The sequence below is a fragment of the Microtus ochrogaster genome, chromosome 22 (genome assembly GCF_000317375.1).
Source record: "Microtus ochrogaster isolate Prairie Vole_2 chromosome 22, MicOch1.0, whole genome shotgun sequence".
In the NCBI taxonomy this organism is placed as follows: domain Eukaryota; kingdom Metazoa; phylum Chordata; class Mammalia; order Rodentia; family Cricetidae; genus Microtus; species Microtus ochrogaster.
In genome coordinates, this window is record NC_022023.1 from 13,717,211 (window position 1) to 13,733,137 (window position 15,927).

The 15,927-nt window shown below is 50.3% G+C and overlaps 1 protein-coding gene across 1 annotated transcript in view; it reads right to left on the reverse strand.

Moving 5' to 3' along the window:
- Cemip (cell migration inducing hyaluronidase 1) overlaps positions 1 to 15,927 on the reverse strand; it is a 140,760-nt gene that overhangs the window by 23,832 nt on the left and 101,001 nt on the right. Inside the window, exons 12-18 of the mRNA XM_005357690.3 lie at positions 15,243 to 15,418; positions 13,935 to 14,144; positions 6,503 to 6,708; positions 5,444 to 5,513; positions 3,815 to 3,943; positions 2,390 to 2,475; positions 1,465 to 1,596 (exon numbers count right to left, since the gene is read on the reverse strand). Of these exons, the coding sequence (XP_005357747.1) occupies positions 1,465 to 1,596; positions 2,390 to 2,475; positions 3,815 to 3,943; positions 5,444 to 5,513; positions 6,503 to 6,708; positions 13,935 to 14,144; positions 15,243 to 15,418 (1,009 nt within the window). The remainder of the gene's footprint in view (positions 1 to 1,464; positions 1,597 to 2,389; positions 2,476 to 3,814; positions 3,944 to 5,443; positions 5,514 to 6,502; positions 6,709 to 13,934; positions 14,145 to 15,242; positions 15,419 to 15,927) is intronic.

Consider the following 15,927-nt stretch of genomic DNA (forward strand, 5'->3'; position numbering starts at 1 on the left):
GAGCAGGTTTCTGGAGGCAACTGGTTCTGCTTCATGAAGGAGCTGGACCTTAGATCTGGGTTGCCTTCACTTCCTTTGTTCCCTTTCTCTCTTTCTGCCCAGGGCTCCCCAAGGGGCTCATTTCCCCAGGGGCTATTTCACCCACCACCTGCTGTTTCTTGATTCTCCAAGGGCTTCATGCCTCCTATAAGCCTGGAAGGCCCAATCCTGTGTTGTTCTGTGTCAGTCACACCGGTGTGATCCTAGTTTCTACAAGCTCCCCAGTTCACACTTCATGTTCAGCCCCTTTCCAGCACGCTGTGCTTCCCCTTCAGAGATCTAGCCATTCAAACCAATCAACCAAGGCTCACCTAGGGTACCAGGCTCTCTCACTCCTTCCTCCTCCCTGGTATCTCCTGGTGCTTTGCTGTGGTCTCTCCATGCTCTGCTGTGACCCCAGCGACCTCACAGACACTCATAGCTCTCTTATCCCCTCATCTGTTGGGGACTCTAAGGCTAGACATTCATCCTATCTTGTCTTTGGAAGATTTGCGGGCATTTTCACCGCATGCTTTATGAGCATCTCCATCTCAGCGTGTCTAAAAACACAGCATCCACCCATGCCTGTTCTCTGTGCTGAAGGCTGGGTTTATCCACACTCTGCATTCTGTGATTCTTCCTCACCTGACTTGGAGTGTGGTATCCATTTGGTATTCCATTCTCCCATCTTCAGGGGTACCCTCTCCCATCCTTGCCTGCATCTAGACACACTGCCCCCCTCAAACTCCCACAAACCACACAAGGTTAATTCTCAAAGTCCTGGAAGAGACCATTCTGTCGGCTCTGGACCATGCCAACTTTGTCTATTTGTGGGACCTCAACCCTAGAGCCAGCCAGACTGGGCACTGAATGCTTAGCTTCCTTAGAATGTCTGCTGAAGGACAAGAAGATGCACCCTCATTAGCAGGATGTGTCATAATTTTCTTTGCAGAAGGAGAACCATTTGACTTCTGGGGACTTCATGGTAAATCAATGTTTGGGGCCTTTTTTGTTGGGCTTAGAGCATCAAGTCTCATTTGAACCCTCGTTAGCTATGCAATGTGAGACACTCGCTAACTGAACCTCAGTTTATCATTAATGGAGCTGGAACTCTGCATTTTTTAAATTTGCATTCTTGAGAAGTATAGTGAGAAAGAAGTAAAACCAAAGTTTAGGCACACCTTGAGTGCCCAGCACCATGGCTCCCTTTCCCTTCCTGTACTGACCAGCCAAGGACCACGAAAAAGACCAGCCATGAATATCCCCACAATTATCTCAGCATTCCGCACTGTGGGTATATCCGTCACTCTGCTGCCATCCTACATCCCTGTCTTTCAGGGGAGCACAGAGCTGAACGTCAGTATGTTTAGAATCCCCTGTGCCTTGCTCGCTCCTCAGTCAAGACTCTCTTGTGACAGTGTGTGTCACCGTCCCTTCCAGACTCACCGGCAGCTGTCCAGCCACACGTCCCCACCCCGCAGCCAGGCTCCGTGATCCTGGTTCTTGTAGGCAGTGAAGTGGCGGATGATGGCTGGCTCCCGGGGCTTCAGGGGGTCTGCGTCCTGGTGAGGGCTGTACCTGGAGCATGGGAAGACACAGGTACTACTCCTTCTGGCCTCTGTAAGATGGTTTCCCCTCACAGGTTCTCAGATACTTCTGACTCCACAGAAATTCACTGGCAGGCAGGCACAGTATGGACAAGCTGAGCTTCTCCCAGAGGCAGGAGATTCCATCTCTAGGGCCTAGCTCCTCATAGGAGCCGGACAAGAGGTCCTGCTTTTGCTAATGACCCTGAAGCTTTGACAATAACTTCTTTTGTCTTCTTTGAGACAGGGTCTCACTACATCACCTTGGATGACCTAGAGCTCACTGTACAGACCATGCTGACCTTGAACTCACAGATCTTTCTGCTCCCCTCCTAAATCCTGGATGGAATTAAATTTGTGCACCACCCTGTCCAGGCTTGACAACAACATTTTAAAAGCAGCCTCTGGTCTTCAGCTAAGCTCTGGCTTAATTTATTAGCCCGGCTAATAAATCACATTGTCTATGATTAAGTGGCAGCGAAGGCTTCCTTTCTGATGACCTTTGCATCCCAACCCAGTTCTGTTATGGCTCTGGCCATTCCTACTGTTCTATGGTCCTGGCTCTGCACTGGGATCTGGGTCTAGGGATCTTGGTCTCCCTTTGGCTACTGGGGCCTGGACTCTAACTCAGACTTAGTTTAGACTCCAGTACAGTACTGCATCTCAACAACTGGCTCCCTGCCAGCTAGCCAGCACTCATTGTGCGAAGAAATGCATGGCTGGAGCGGGAGAAGAGCAGGCAAGGAGAGAGGTCCCGAGGGACAAGTGGTCCCAAGGGTTAGTACCTGGCAGAGATGATGGAGAGGAAGGGCCGCTTGTCCTTAGCTGAGGCCTCTGTCGTCTTGACTCCATTGTCTATGATCATGCCAGCCTGTGGGAGAGGGCACACTAGCTATCACAGTTGCCCGTAGCCACCCTTGCATGCCAGCCTAGGCACAAGCCTTTGAGCGTGCTAGTAAACCCCAGCATGATTCTCAGAACATGTCTATGGGAACAGGGACTACCGTGAGGGATGAAGAAAGCCCACCCCACTCTGCATCTCTCTGACCAGATCTGGAACAAGGTGACCTGTGGGGGGTGTAGACAAAAAAACTGGGGTCTAAGAGTGTTTAACCTGGGGTCATAGAGCCAATTCTACATACAGAATGTACATTGCTTTGGAGAATTTTTATCCTAGACCCCCAAACAAGGCTGTACTCAGAAGTGTGTCACAGACTTTCAAATGAAATGCTGAACTTAGCTTTCTTTCCCCTGATGTCAATGACATCCTACAGCCTTTTCATGGCTCCCGTTTGACTTGAGGAGAAAGGCTCTTTTCTAAAGACTTTTTTTTTTTTTGGAGGCAGGGTCTCATGTAACCCAGGCTGGCATCAAACTTGCTATGTAGCCAAGGAGGACTTTGAATGCCTGATTCTCCTGCTTCAACCTCTAGAGAGCTGAGATTAAAGGTCTGTACCATCATGTCTAGTTTATATACAAACCCAGGAAGTACAAATTTCCTTGTCTTCACTGTTAAGAATTGGACCAGACACCATCCTGATGTCCTAGAGACCATCTTGGTCCACAGAGTATTGTCATCTTTAATCTCATCCTTGTCCCCAGACCTTCTTGATGTGTCCAATAGCTCCAGACTTAAAGATTGTCCTTATGGGAAAGTTCTTGACATACTGAAGTCCCAGGCATCCCAATCCTCCCCTTTTTACTCTAGCACCTAGCTTGGAGCAGGGTACAAACTGGTACTCAGAAAAGGGGGGCGATCAGTGAAGGTGGTCAAGAAGTTTCCTATTTTCAACCTTTTGAGATAGCGCTGCACAGATGGAGTCACCCACTTTCCAAAAAGAAGGGAGAAAGTCTAGGATGCCAATGCTACCTCAGAACCATGTCCAAAGTTCCCTCAGTTCATGGCCAGACCTAATTTTATAGTCAACATCACTCATGCCCACAAATGCATCACAGAATCAAACCCGATGTCCAACCCAGCATCCTCCTGGAGGGGGAGCCTGGAGTGAAGGCACACCTTGCTCCTTTGGTTGGGCAGATGCTGTGATTGGCAAAGGCAGGCCCCCAAAGGAGACTTGTGGTGCATGGTCAGTAACCTGCAGGCCGTGGAAGGCTGCTTTGGACCCATGGTAAGAATGTAGCTGTTCCAGGCAGGTAGGGGCAGGGGAATGAACAGGCTGGCCATAGTGATGCAGCATGGAGAGACTCACCCGGTAGTTAGAATGTGCTCGGTTGTTGTGGAATTTTCCCAGTGGAATGTGCTCAGAATAACCCGGGGAGTACATTCCCACAGAGGGGCCCGTTGGCACATGATGAAAAATGAACCAAAATCCTGTTTCCTGTTGGGACAGGGCAGAGGAGAGAGCCACAGTAATTAGTGTCAGTTAACTCCTGATTGAGTGGCCCAGGCTCCGGGAAGGGATGCAGTACTGTGAGCAGAAAAAGCCATCATTAGACATCACCAAACACAACTGTGTGGTCCGGTGCTTGCCTGGACACCACACACCACCAAACACATCTTTATGGTCCAGTGCTTGCCTGGACACCACACACTACCAAACACACCCATGTGGTCCAGTGCTTGCCTGGACATCACACATTACCAAACACACCCATGTGGTCCAGTCCTCGACTGGACCAAAGGAGAAACTCAAGGTTACTCGAATTTGTGATTTGACTACTTGACAGCGCTCACTCTTCACACCAGCCCCGCCCTATCTGCTACTGTCGGAATTACCAGGTCCCTGTGGAGGTTAGACTCCCAATTGATAAGAGTTCTGAAAGCAAGGGTTTTCAGTCTTCCTTGGAGATCTGGAAGTTGAGGCCCAGGAAGGGCAACAGACAGGATCAGGGTCAAGGACCCAAGCAAAACCAGCAGCAGGGGAGAGCAAGGCTACTGGGGCAGAACACGGGGCATGTTTCCCAGCTGCCGTCATCCAGCTCTTCGGGGCTCCGGGAACACTAGGTTTCCCTGCTGCAGCTTCCTCCTTAGGCCAGGGCATAGCCTTGATGTCAGAATCACTTGGTGTTAGCTTACCATGCTGATGCATCAGGTACCATCCAAAGGAAAAATAACTCATAGAGAGTTACTGTGCATAAGTTGCTTAGCACTCTGGCATGGTTTGGATATGAGTGTCCCCAAAGGCCTCATGTGTTTGAATACTTGGTCTTCAGCTAGTGACTCTAGCTTTCTTGGTGTGACCTTTAGAAGGGGGAGATGAACTGGAGGAAGTGGGGTCATTGGGAGTAGGACTTGAGGATTATAGCCTGGCTCCACTTCCTGTCTTGTCTTTTTTTCTAAAAAAAATTTTTTTAAGTTTTAATGTTTTATGTACCTGCATGTTTTGTTCGTAAGTATGTTTGTGTATGCCTGGTGCCCACAGATGTCAGAAGAAGGCATAGGATTCCCCTGAAAGTGGAGTTATGAATGGTTGTGAGCCACCATATGGGTGCTGAGAATTGAACCAGATTCTCTGCAAAAATAAGTACTCTTAACCACAGGGCCATCTCTCCAGCCCCTCTCTCTGCTTCTCGGTCCACCCAGATGTGAATGAGCTCCCACTGAGGCGGCCCCAAGTAACACCTGCCATCACACCTTCCCCGTGGCTATGGACTGCATGCAGTCCCTTAACCCACAAGCCAAAACAAACTACTCATTAGCTACGGTCACCGGGGTCATGAAGTGACAGGCAGGACTGTCATTTAACACCAAGTCACAAGACTCCCCCTCTCCAGACACATGGAGGCGTGGTCTTGGGCTCTGAACACACACATTTGCAGGGCAGCCCATGCCAGACACACAGAAAGACAGAGCTTTCCCATGGCTTATTTCTGCTTACCTCGGACCCTGCAGCCGCACAGTTAATCAGGTTGTTGTTGGGATTTGCCATCCAGAAGGTGGACACAGCACTACAGGGAAGGGACAGAGGTTGAACAGGGTCAGATAAGGGGCTACCAGCATCCTTTCTGTTGCATAGTTGGGGGGGGGGTGCGAGACACCAATATTAGTGGAAAAAAGTCTCTTGTCGGAGATTTGGGAAATCGTTGATGTGTCTGTTTGAGGCGTCATTTTCTCACTGCAAGGCCGGGCACTTAAGCTGTGCACTGTTCAGGACTGCAAAGGCTAGATGCAGTCTGTGCTTCTACAGAAGCAGGAACGTGGGTCCGAGAAAGCAAGCCTTTCTAAGGAAGGCATCTGTGCAGGAAGCCATGCGGTTCTCTGCATCTGCCTCTTTCTGTCTGTGTCTCTCCCCTGTGTCTCTGTCTCTTCTCTCTGTGTGTCTCTGCCTTTCTGTCTCAGTGTCTGTGTGTCTGCCTATGCTTCTTTCTCTGTCTTTGCATCTCTGTGTCCCTCAGTCTGTTTCTCTGTTTTTTTTTCTTCTACATCTGTCTACTATCTCTCTGTGTCTGTTTTCCCGTCTGCCTGCTTCTGTCTGTGTGTCTCTGTTTTCTTGTCTGTGCATCTGTCTGCTTCTGTCTCTTTGACTTTCTATCTGTATTTTTCTATCTTTGCCTTTCTGTGTGTGTCTCTGTAACACTGTTTGGGTCTCTCTCTGGCTAGAAAGAGATTCTTGTGGTCAGGCTGATGGGTACGTATTGGGAGCTGGTGTGGCAGCTACTTCCTGTCCACCAGGATGCCATGTGGCATTCAACCACAGGTGAGCCAGAGTTCTCCAGACAAAACAGCACTAGTGAGACTCACGAGGGAGGAAGGAGGAGGGAGAAGCTACCATGGGGACCTCACTCTGAGAAACAGGCAGAGGTAAACAGGAAGCCTTTAAAGGTCCTTTTAGAGGTCCTGAGGCAGGATGATGGACGTTCAAGATCATCCCTCCCACCCTTCCTTCCCCAGACCCAAGTGTAAGGGGCACACCTTACACTACTATGCACATACTTACTTGCAGTCCTGCCTGGGCTTAGGGATGTACCCTGGGTACGAGTCCTCCGTGATCACTTTGCACATCCTGCTGTCCCGATCTGATGGGAGGAGGGTCCCCGACTTAACAAGGAGGCCGAGGCAGTGGTCAAAAGTGTTGCGTTCCTCTGGCCCATCTTCAGTGAAGAAGCAGTGGCCCAAGGAATTATAGCCCACCACATCCTTGATCTGCAGGGTCAAGAAAGGAGTTTCACTCAGCACCCACCTGTGCATGTGCCCAAATATTCATTCACAGAGTGTGAAACATGCTCAACTACACCAGACCTAAGTAGACTGGGGGGTAGGGGTGGAGGCAACCTTGACCCCCAGGTAAAGGCCTGAGGGTGGACAAGGAAGCCAACGGGAACTCTCTGGTGGGATGTGCCGGGGATGAGGCTCCAGGGGATAGGGAAAGGGATGAGAGCTCAGAAGTCTGTAGGTGGTTCCAGGGGGAGACCCAGACGCTCATTCTAGAGACAATTCTGTGGAGCTTGCCAGGACGTCCTGAAGAGGGTCTCCAGGGCCTGAGTGGGAGGCGGGGCAGCTCCCCCAGGTGGCAGCACCACGGCGAGTCTGAGGGGTGGTTCATCAATGTCTGCACTAACACACTGCTATAATCCCTGGAACCCAAGCCAGTTTGTTGGTTCAGGATGCCTTCACACCCCAGGCTGAAAACCAGAGAGGGCTGGGAGAACCAGCTGCTGGGCCACCTTCCCAGAACTACAGAGTGCGCAGAAAATCAGAAAGAGCGTCTTGAAGAGACATGGTGAGAGCAGAGCGTGGTCTCAGAAACAACACCAGGTGGCTCTCACACCAGCCTGCCTGCCTTGTCAACCACAAAGCTCTGGACTTGACCTCCATCATCTCCAAGGCCTCGGAATCCTTAGAGAGCCCTATCCCGAGTCCCAGTTCCCTGTTCACGCCAGACTCTGACGACAGTGTTTCTCCCACAAAGACTCCTGCTTTGGCTCGAACGCCCGAGCAGAGATGATCTCAGCTCACGGGGTACAGTGGATGAGGGTGGGAGCATTCTCGTCTTTACTGTGTTCTTCCAGTCCTGACTGTCCAGTGATTTCACCCAGTGAGATCTCCCCCGCTTCCCTGTGACCTCGGATCAACCCACACCTCTTAAGGAGCCACCACTGTGCCAGGAGCTGGAAAATTTGCACACTATCCAAATGCCCTTGGCACTGACTGAAATACCGAGGCCATGCCCTCAGCCCTGATGCCACTACAAGGGACTGTCTTTCTCACTGTAGGGCGCTCAGTAACCTTGGTCTGTCCCTGTCAGATGCCAAAAGCAACCCTACTCCACCCCATTCCCCAACCCCAAGCTGGTCCCAGACTTTCATTATTCTGTAGTTCACTGAGTAGGGGTGGTGACAAAACTGTCTCTGATGGAAAAGTATTCGTCCAAGGTGAGCAACCCCAGTACCTCCAGGCTCTCCCATGGCAGGTGCCTGCTCCCTAACTTCAGGGCAGTCAAAGCTATTAGAACCATCCTCACAGCAAGCCCCTCCACAGCTGAACGCTGGCTGATCTCTTAGACCTTTTCATCTCGCTGTAGTCTCACACAGCAAATTTCTGTGGGCAAAGCCATGGCAGGGACATGGGTGTTTTCAAGCCTGTGTGTTCACAAGGAAGACCACACTGCCTGCCCACACCAAGCTCTCAGCCTCCTAAGCAAGCCTCCTTCCTTTAATCTTTGACAACAGGCGAGGGTGTGACCTTGAAGCCTATTCACTCCTTCAACGGGCATTTCAGCCAATGCCAAGGTCATCCAGTGGGATGCGTCCTTCTCTTCTAGTGAGAAATGAAAGCGTGTTATAAATAGCCCTGCAAGACTGGCCTGGAGGGGATTCGGCTGCTCTTGCTGGCGGAGACCTCTAAGATCGTATTCAGGGCCTGGCTTTGCAGAGGAGGCAACCGTGCCCAGGGAGGGGAGGTGGGTATCCCAGGGCGTTTGGTACCCTCAGAGTCTCCCGTCTTCTGCTCATAGATCTTTCTATCTTGTCCCGACCCATTTGCCCTGCACTTTAGATCACATGGTCAGGAGCCCTTCTCTGAGAGTGAGTCAACGAGCAGGAACATTTTTCTAGCAAGCACTCAGGGAAGAGCTGGCCTCTAAGGCCTGTGAGAGGCGATCCAAACAGAAAGGGCTTCACCCGAAAACAGCTACTGTTGTCAGATGTCCAGTGTCTTACAGTCTTACACACGTTATCATGTTCCAACCTTAGCTCAATGGATGTCACTTGACTTGGATGCCCCAAGTCTCTCTCTTTGCAAGGACCGAACTCAGACTTGATCTCCATCTTGTTTGAAACAGAGACCAATCCACTGTCTTGAGGGAGCAATAACTCTCACAGAGCCAGGAGGAAAGAAGGACAAAGGAGAAGGAAGGTCTGGGGCAGGGGAGGAAGAGTAATTCACACCTTTCTTAGCCACAGACTGGTTCTGTAACCCTGAGTATCCCTTGAGTGATAGAGGGATACTAAAAACATGCTCAGATTGTTTCTCCTCAGAACACTTCATGAAGTTGATTATTAGTTATAATAAATGGATGAACAGATAGATGGGTAGATAGATACATAGATAATGAATGAATAGATGATATATATATATATATATAGGTAGCTAGATAGATATAAATAGATGACGAATGGATAGATGATAGATAGATGATAGAGGTGATAGATAATAGAGAAACAGATACAGATGCTAGCTAGCTAGATATATAGGTAAATAAGAAACAGATGATGGTTGCACAAATAGATGAATAGGGAAATAGAGAGATATGGGCAGCCAGGTAGATGATAGATACATACATACAGACATACCAGCTAAATAAGTATTCTCTTTTTCTCTCTCTGGGGCTGTCCTTCCTTATATGCTGAGCAGAAATAATGTGTAACTCCTTGGCATTCTCTTTGAGAAAACCAAAACTATATTTCCCTTTCATTTTTTCTGAGCATCTTCTTGCCTGCCGAGAGCAGCTCATGATTCTTGGAAGCTGTTTTAGGTCTTCCACTGTGGTTAGTAGGGCCTGAGCAGGAGATTGTAAAGGAGAAAATTCATATGAAAGACCCAGAAACAGCTGTCAGGTATTGTTTCAACTAACGTGACCCTCGATTTAGTTGTCACTGAGTCAGGGCATTTGGGTGGGGGCGTGGCTAGCACTAGTGGCCCTTGATTTATTTGTCACTGAGTCAGGGCATTTGGGGGGGGCGTGGCTAGCACTAGTGGAGACCAGTAGCGGGCAGCTCTAGGTCCTAAGACTGTTCTGTGTATGTCAAGATATTACACAGTCACCACAGTCTGAATCGGCTTCCGTCAGCAACCTGTGTGTTCTACAAAGAACGATGCTTCAATTAAAAAGACACAAGCAGAAATCAGTGATCAGGTTGACTCTCTGGATATGCAGGATTCCACTATAGCTTCAATCAAGCTCAGACCAGAAATATTTCGTTAAAAAAATTGCCTGTGAGAAACAGGCACTGACTCTTTCCCCTTGGCTGAGTTCCCCAAGCGATATGGGGTGCCAACTGTTTACTAGGCCTTTGCATGGCAGCATAAGCCACCTAGAGGTGACTGACTTAAAGCAGGAGCCTGTGCACAGGTTCTATGTAAACACCAGGCCATTTGATACTGGGACTCAAAATGAGAGATTTTGGCTCCCTCAAGGGACTCCTGGTACCAAAGAGGATGTTATTTACTCCTGAAATCTAGGGTGGTATGATATTATAAATATGTATCTGTATGTATATATACACACACACAAATGTTTATGTATATTCACACAGACATACCAGCGGGAAGCCTCCACATGGAATTCAGCCATTTTAAAAAGAAATTTCATTTCCAAGCTTCTGTTGTTATTAAAAAATTTAAAAATAAAATTCCCCGAGAAGAAGCTGGCCTTGGAGCGCAGGCAAGGGTCATTTGTTCTGCAGATCTTAATGAGCTTTTGAATATGCAAACAGAAGTTGGGAGAGGAAACAGAAGAAAACACTATCTAAAAAGGGAAGGAATGCATCCCAGACTGTGCAGGGGAGGTGGGAAGGGGTGAGGGGAGAGGATAAGGGGAGGCAGAGCTCCCTCCTAAGGTCAGGTGCTGCCTGAGGAAAAGTGTGTGACCAGAGGGTGCTGTTCTGGAATACTCTCTACCCTCCTTTTCTGTACCTCAGTCTCCCAGTGAAGTCCTGGACCAAGGTAGCTTTGTGGGAAAGGAAAGATAAAAATCTGGGTCCTACATCTGGGCTCAAGTGGAAAGGAAAGATGAGAGCAGCTATGCAACCTGACAACACCCAGGCCATGGTGGCGCATGCCTTTAATCCCAGCACTCGGGAGGCAGAGGCAGGCAGATCTTTGTGAGTTCGAGGCCAGCCTGGTCTACAGAGCGAGTTCCAGGACAGGCTCCAAAGCTACAGAGAAACTCTGTCTCAAAACCTCGAAACAACAACACCACAACAAGAAGGAGGAGGAGGAGGAAGAGGAGGAGGAGGAGGAGGAGGAGGAGGAGGAGGAGAAGGAGGAGAAGAAAGAAAGAAAGAAAGAAAGAAAGAAAGAAAGAAAGAAAAAAAGGAAGGGGGGACACATTCAAAGACATCAGAAAAGGGGTGAGCCAGGGAAAATGGAAGCCTCTCCCATAATTCCCAGGGCTGTGCAGCTGGCAGAGAAGATGCTGGGTTTCCCATCCTGGGCCCCAGATATCTTTAGTAGAATGCCAAGAGAAGGGTGTGGCCCCAAAGATGGAGAGCGTAGGGTCTGCCTGGACCTGTTAGCCCACAGAGCCATGCGTGGCCCAGCCTGCATGGAGGCTGTGACAACCTGCTGTTGGTTTCATCCCCCTGTCACTTCCAGTAAAGATAAACTGTGAGCCAGTGCCCAGGTGGAGAAGGGTGTGCTTCCTTCTGCTCTTAAAGGAAGGAGGTAGGAGAGAATAGATCTCACACTGGAGTCTGGTACTTCTGCTACAGGCCAGGAATATACTGATTGCCTTCCAGTAACAGGAAGGCAATGTTCAAGGTCCTGCCTTAGAGCTCGACATACACATCAAGCACACACGGAAATAAACTGAGTCCATTTCCCTATGGCCCCAGCAGAGAATGTATGTAAAGCCTCTCAGTGGGAAGATTCTTTCTTCCACCCTACACCTGTTAACATCCTGGGGACAGTGTGTGTGGAGCCTCCCTCTGAAGGCAGGCTTCCCCCCTGCACCCACCAGCACCATGGTGGGCCACACTACCTTGCCAGAAGGATGCCCTCAACCTAAGAGAGCAATCAGTTTGGTGAGTTTTTTCTGGAGACCCTTTGTATGTGAGCATGCACTGGGATCTTTCAAAGTGTCAGAGAGGGAGCACATTCATGCAGTTTTTGCCAAAAGCACCTAACTAAACAGGCCCTACTTTTTGGTGCAGGCATATGCTGGCTGCTATCTCCCGGAAGCAGGGATGTTTTCACAGAGCACATAGAATTGCGGAGGCACATGGTGCTACCACCATTTTGTGTCCCCCTCGAAGTACGTCACTTGTTTTATCTGGTTCCACCCTCACAACAGCCCTTTGAAGCTGACTCTATCAGCATTTTCACTATGCACTGGAGGAAACTGAGGCCCAGGGAGTTTCCATCGCTTCCTGCGACTCTACGTTTGTGACTTTTGATCAGAGCGAAGAGATGCATGGGCTGAGAGAAGAGCAGTGGTTTGCTAAACGAAGCGGTATTTTAGAGCCATACTGCTAAAAGCTGTCTCCAAAACACAGGAAAGCAGAAGCTGAAGGGCTTGTGTTTGTGTCAGAAGAGGGAACTGGTTTAGATGTTGAACTGCAAGGGGCTGGAAGAGGTGGCTCAGTGGTTAAGAGCACTTGTTGGTCTTGCAGAGGACTCGGGTTCATTGGCTAGTACCAGGTTCCAGGGATCTCATGCCTTCATCAGACGTTTGTGGGTACCAGGCAAGCACATGGTATACATACATACATACGCCTTCATTCCATATAAAGATTGATACACATAAAATAAAACAATCTTTTTTTTTATAAAAAAGATAAAAGAATAAATGAGAGGAAGGGGGGGCTGCCTGAAGCAGGCTGAGGATGAAGGAAGCTGGTCCCAAGGATGGGGTACACAGACAGAGGACGGGGAAGAGCTATGAGCTAGCTGGCCTCCTGGGACACTGCAGGACCTGCTGGGGTGGGGCAAGTTGCCGAGACACCTCTTGGGGTGCTCCACACAGCTGGGATCTACTTATCTGGGATCCACCCACGTCTGACAAGGGACTATGCTAGAGAAACCATCCTCTGCTCCCCAGCCTGGGGCCCCTGCAGTCTAAACCACAACAGCATCTTTGTGTCTATATGGCCTCTTCTGGCTCTGTCAACTGAACCCTCTCCCTGAAACGTAGTCACCCCCTGGTAAACCCTGCAACCCAGGCAGCAAAGAAACACACACCAGCGTGAAAGGCTAGCTCCCAGAGCAGCTGCATTCAGGACGGCATACAAATGCACATTCCGAGAGCATGCAAAGCCAATCTGCAAAACTTCAGGTCTGCCTGGGATATGGCCCCGCTGCTGTCTGCTTGGCTCAGAGAACCAGAGACCTGGATGCTGTCTAGATGGCAAACAGTGCAATTTGGTTCCGCCTTGGAAAGGCTGCAGTGAGTCTGTGCCTCCAGATCTGGCAAGCACAGCTCAGCTCGGAACTGCGTGGTGGGAGATCCCTGAACGGCCACTAGGTATTTGTAGCTGGCACCCCAGCCATGTGTTAGCTGGATAACAAGGCAGCCGAGAGATGCTCCTTTCTAATTTGGCAGCTGACATTCCTGGGAACTGGGCAGGAGGAAGTCTTAGTTTACAGTGTTGCACAGATCTGCTGGTTGGGCAAAGCTGTCCAGGGCTCTGCTCTAAGGCTCTGACTCTACTATGGGTACTATTGACTCATTGTCCCAGGCTAGATCTGGGGAATGGGGGGGGGTGCCCCAACTCACTGTCTTCCTTTTCCTACCATAAGTCTCTTGATTTCCCCACCTAAATTAACACAGACTCTTGGGGATGGCCCCCTGCCAGCTCTCGAAGCCTGTAACTCACTGAGGGGCTGGCTCCCCATGTTGTCCTGGCTAGTGTCCTGCATGCCTGCTCAGTTCCCCAAAGCCAGCCTGTTCTTTGGCAATACCTGGACTCCCTGCTCCGCAGATGGGTTGCTAGGATAACACAGCCAGGAATGTTTCACACACATCCTCTACCCAAGCAAACTGAAAGGTAACCCTGTTCTGCAGGGCTCCCAGGAGGAAACCGGAGACCTGGCTGACTCCGTAGTCTGTCCAAGTTCACACCAGAAGCAGGTGAGAGAAGGCACAGCCCAAGATCTCCCTTCCCTGCATGGCCTAAGTCCCTAGATAGGCTGCCCTTCCAGCAGGTACTTACCAAAAGGCCATTGGAGCCGTGAACAGTGACGCAGCGGGAGAAGGTGTGGTGGATGGAGAGGTCCCTGATGTACGTAGGTGGGTCATAGCCTCCCCGCTCATCCAGGTCACCAGCCAGGTGGAAGTGAATTGGGTACTGGCCCACCAGCTGCTGCCCCATGTACTTTAGCTCCACACCCTCCAAGTGGGCGGCTTTAAACCCCAGGGCAAACTGCAACAGGAGAGTGAAAGTTAAAAGAGCCCCAAGGCCGCCTTTGATCCCTGCCACCCATCTGATACCTGCATCCCCAGAGGACAGAGGTGTCACCTTTCCAGTCCTTTGTCCTGGAGTACCTCCTGGGTACTCAACAAATCAATGAGGCTCTGTGCACATGGATGACGATGCCTGGCCCTCTTTCACTAAGGAAGTGCAGCAAGGTTTTACAAGATGCTGCAGAATAATGAACTCTGGATTGGAAGTGCCCAGGACAATAGCTAGACTTGCTTCAATCTTCCTTTGCCATCTCCATAGCCACCAATGAAGAAGGGATAATCCTAAAATGCTTGGGGGGGGTGGGGGTGACAGAAAACCTGCCACAGGAGTGCTGGGGACTGGAAGACTTCAGGGTACCATTGCTTACTGTGTGAAGCCTTCTCCCGGGAAGGAAGGGGGTGCTGACTCTCTGGAGATACCCTGAGTCTCTGCTCTGGGGGGTGTGCCTATGAGTGGTGAGTGGTCACAGCACAGGGAAACTGCTCGGCCAGGCAATGTGTGCCTTCCAGGAGCTCCGCAGAAAGCACAGTCTGGAATGACGCGAGTCAGAAGCAGGCTCGGCCAACTTCTACCAGAGGAGCTGGAGTTTGATATGCAGATCATTTCCCTAGATTTGGGTACCAACTGGAACACTAGTCCAGCAGCCAATGCCCAGAGAGCTGTGTTGAGAATGAGTCTGAGCAGAGTTTGGGCTTCATGGGCGACAGAGTCGTGGGGACTTAAGACCCTTCTCATGAGTGGGAGGCACGGCAGTAGATTGTGTGATGGAGAACTACTGTCTCCTCTAGGTTTCACTGTGGTCTTGGGTACGTGGTGACAATAGCCAGAAAGTACCCACGGACTAGGGACTGGAGGCTCTAGAATCCCTAAAAACATAGGTCTGAACCACAAGACTCCCCACTTCAAAGGCCAGCAGAGCTCTCTCTGTGAACTCTCAGTTTCTTTTGGTCAACCTCTTTGTTGACATTATTAAAAAGAATGACCCGCCAGGCGGTGGTGGCGCACACCTTTAATCCCTCCTGTAGGGCTAAGAGCCTCAGCCAGGCAGATTCCTACCTTGATGTGACCCCCGAAGGTATCGAAGTCAAAGAAGTCACAGATGTGGCTGCTGTAGGGGTAGCATTGGTCCTCCATCTCTCCCATCACCACGATGTTCCGAGTCAGGAGCCCGACCTCAGCCCGCATGTCCACACCGTCAATCTCCTCCCCAGTGTGTAGGTACTGTGGCTTCCCTAGGGCAAAGAGGGTGAGGGAGCAGATTGGCAGGTGTAGCGTGCCCACTGTCTTCCTATCCTGTGCTCATACAGTTGTAACTCGCTCTTCACCAGGCCCTCACTCAGGCTGGGCCCCATGGTCCTTGTTCCCACAACACAGAACAATGCTCACGTTCGTATGGTCACATGCCTAGGAGCGGAGCTGTCGTTCGTAGCTACCCACGCTGAGGTCTTAAGACCATCACAGATTTGGTTGCTTGTCCAGTAATATTTATTCTTCTGATTTTCAGAGCTAGACTCTCCCGTGGATCCATCTGACCCAGAGCTTCCCAGGGGCGCTGGGCTTCCCCCCACCTCCCTTCATCTAGGTAGAAGTGTCAGGGGTAGCCTTGAGTAGCCTCTCGTGCTTTCTAGCCTGGTGGACTAGCCTCACCCCTCAACCAGAGGAAAGCCACGGCCTAGAGATGGCAGAGGAGAGAGAGAGAGAGAGAGAGAGAGAGAGAGAGAGAGAGAGAGAGAGAGAGAGA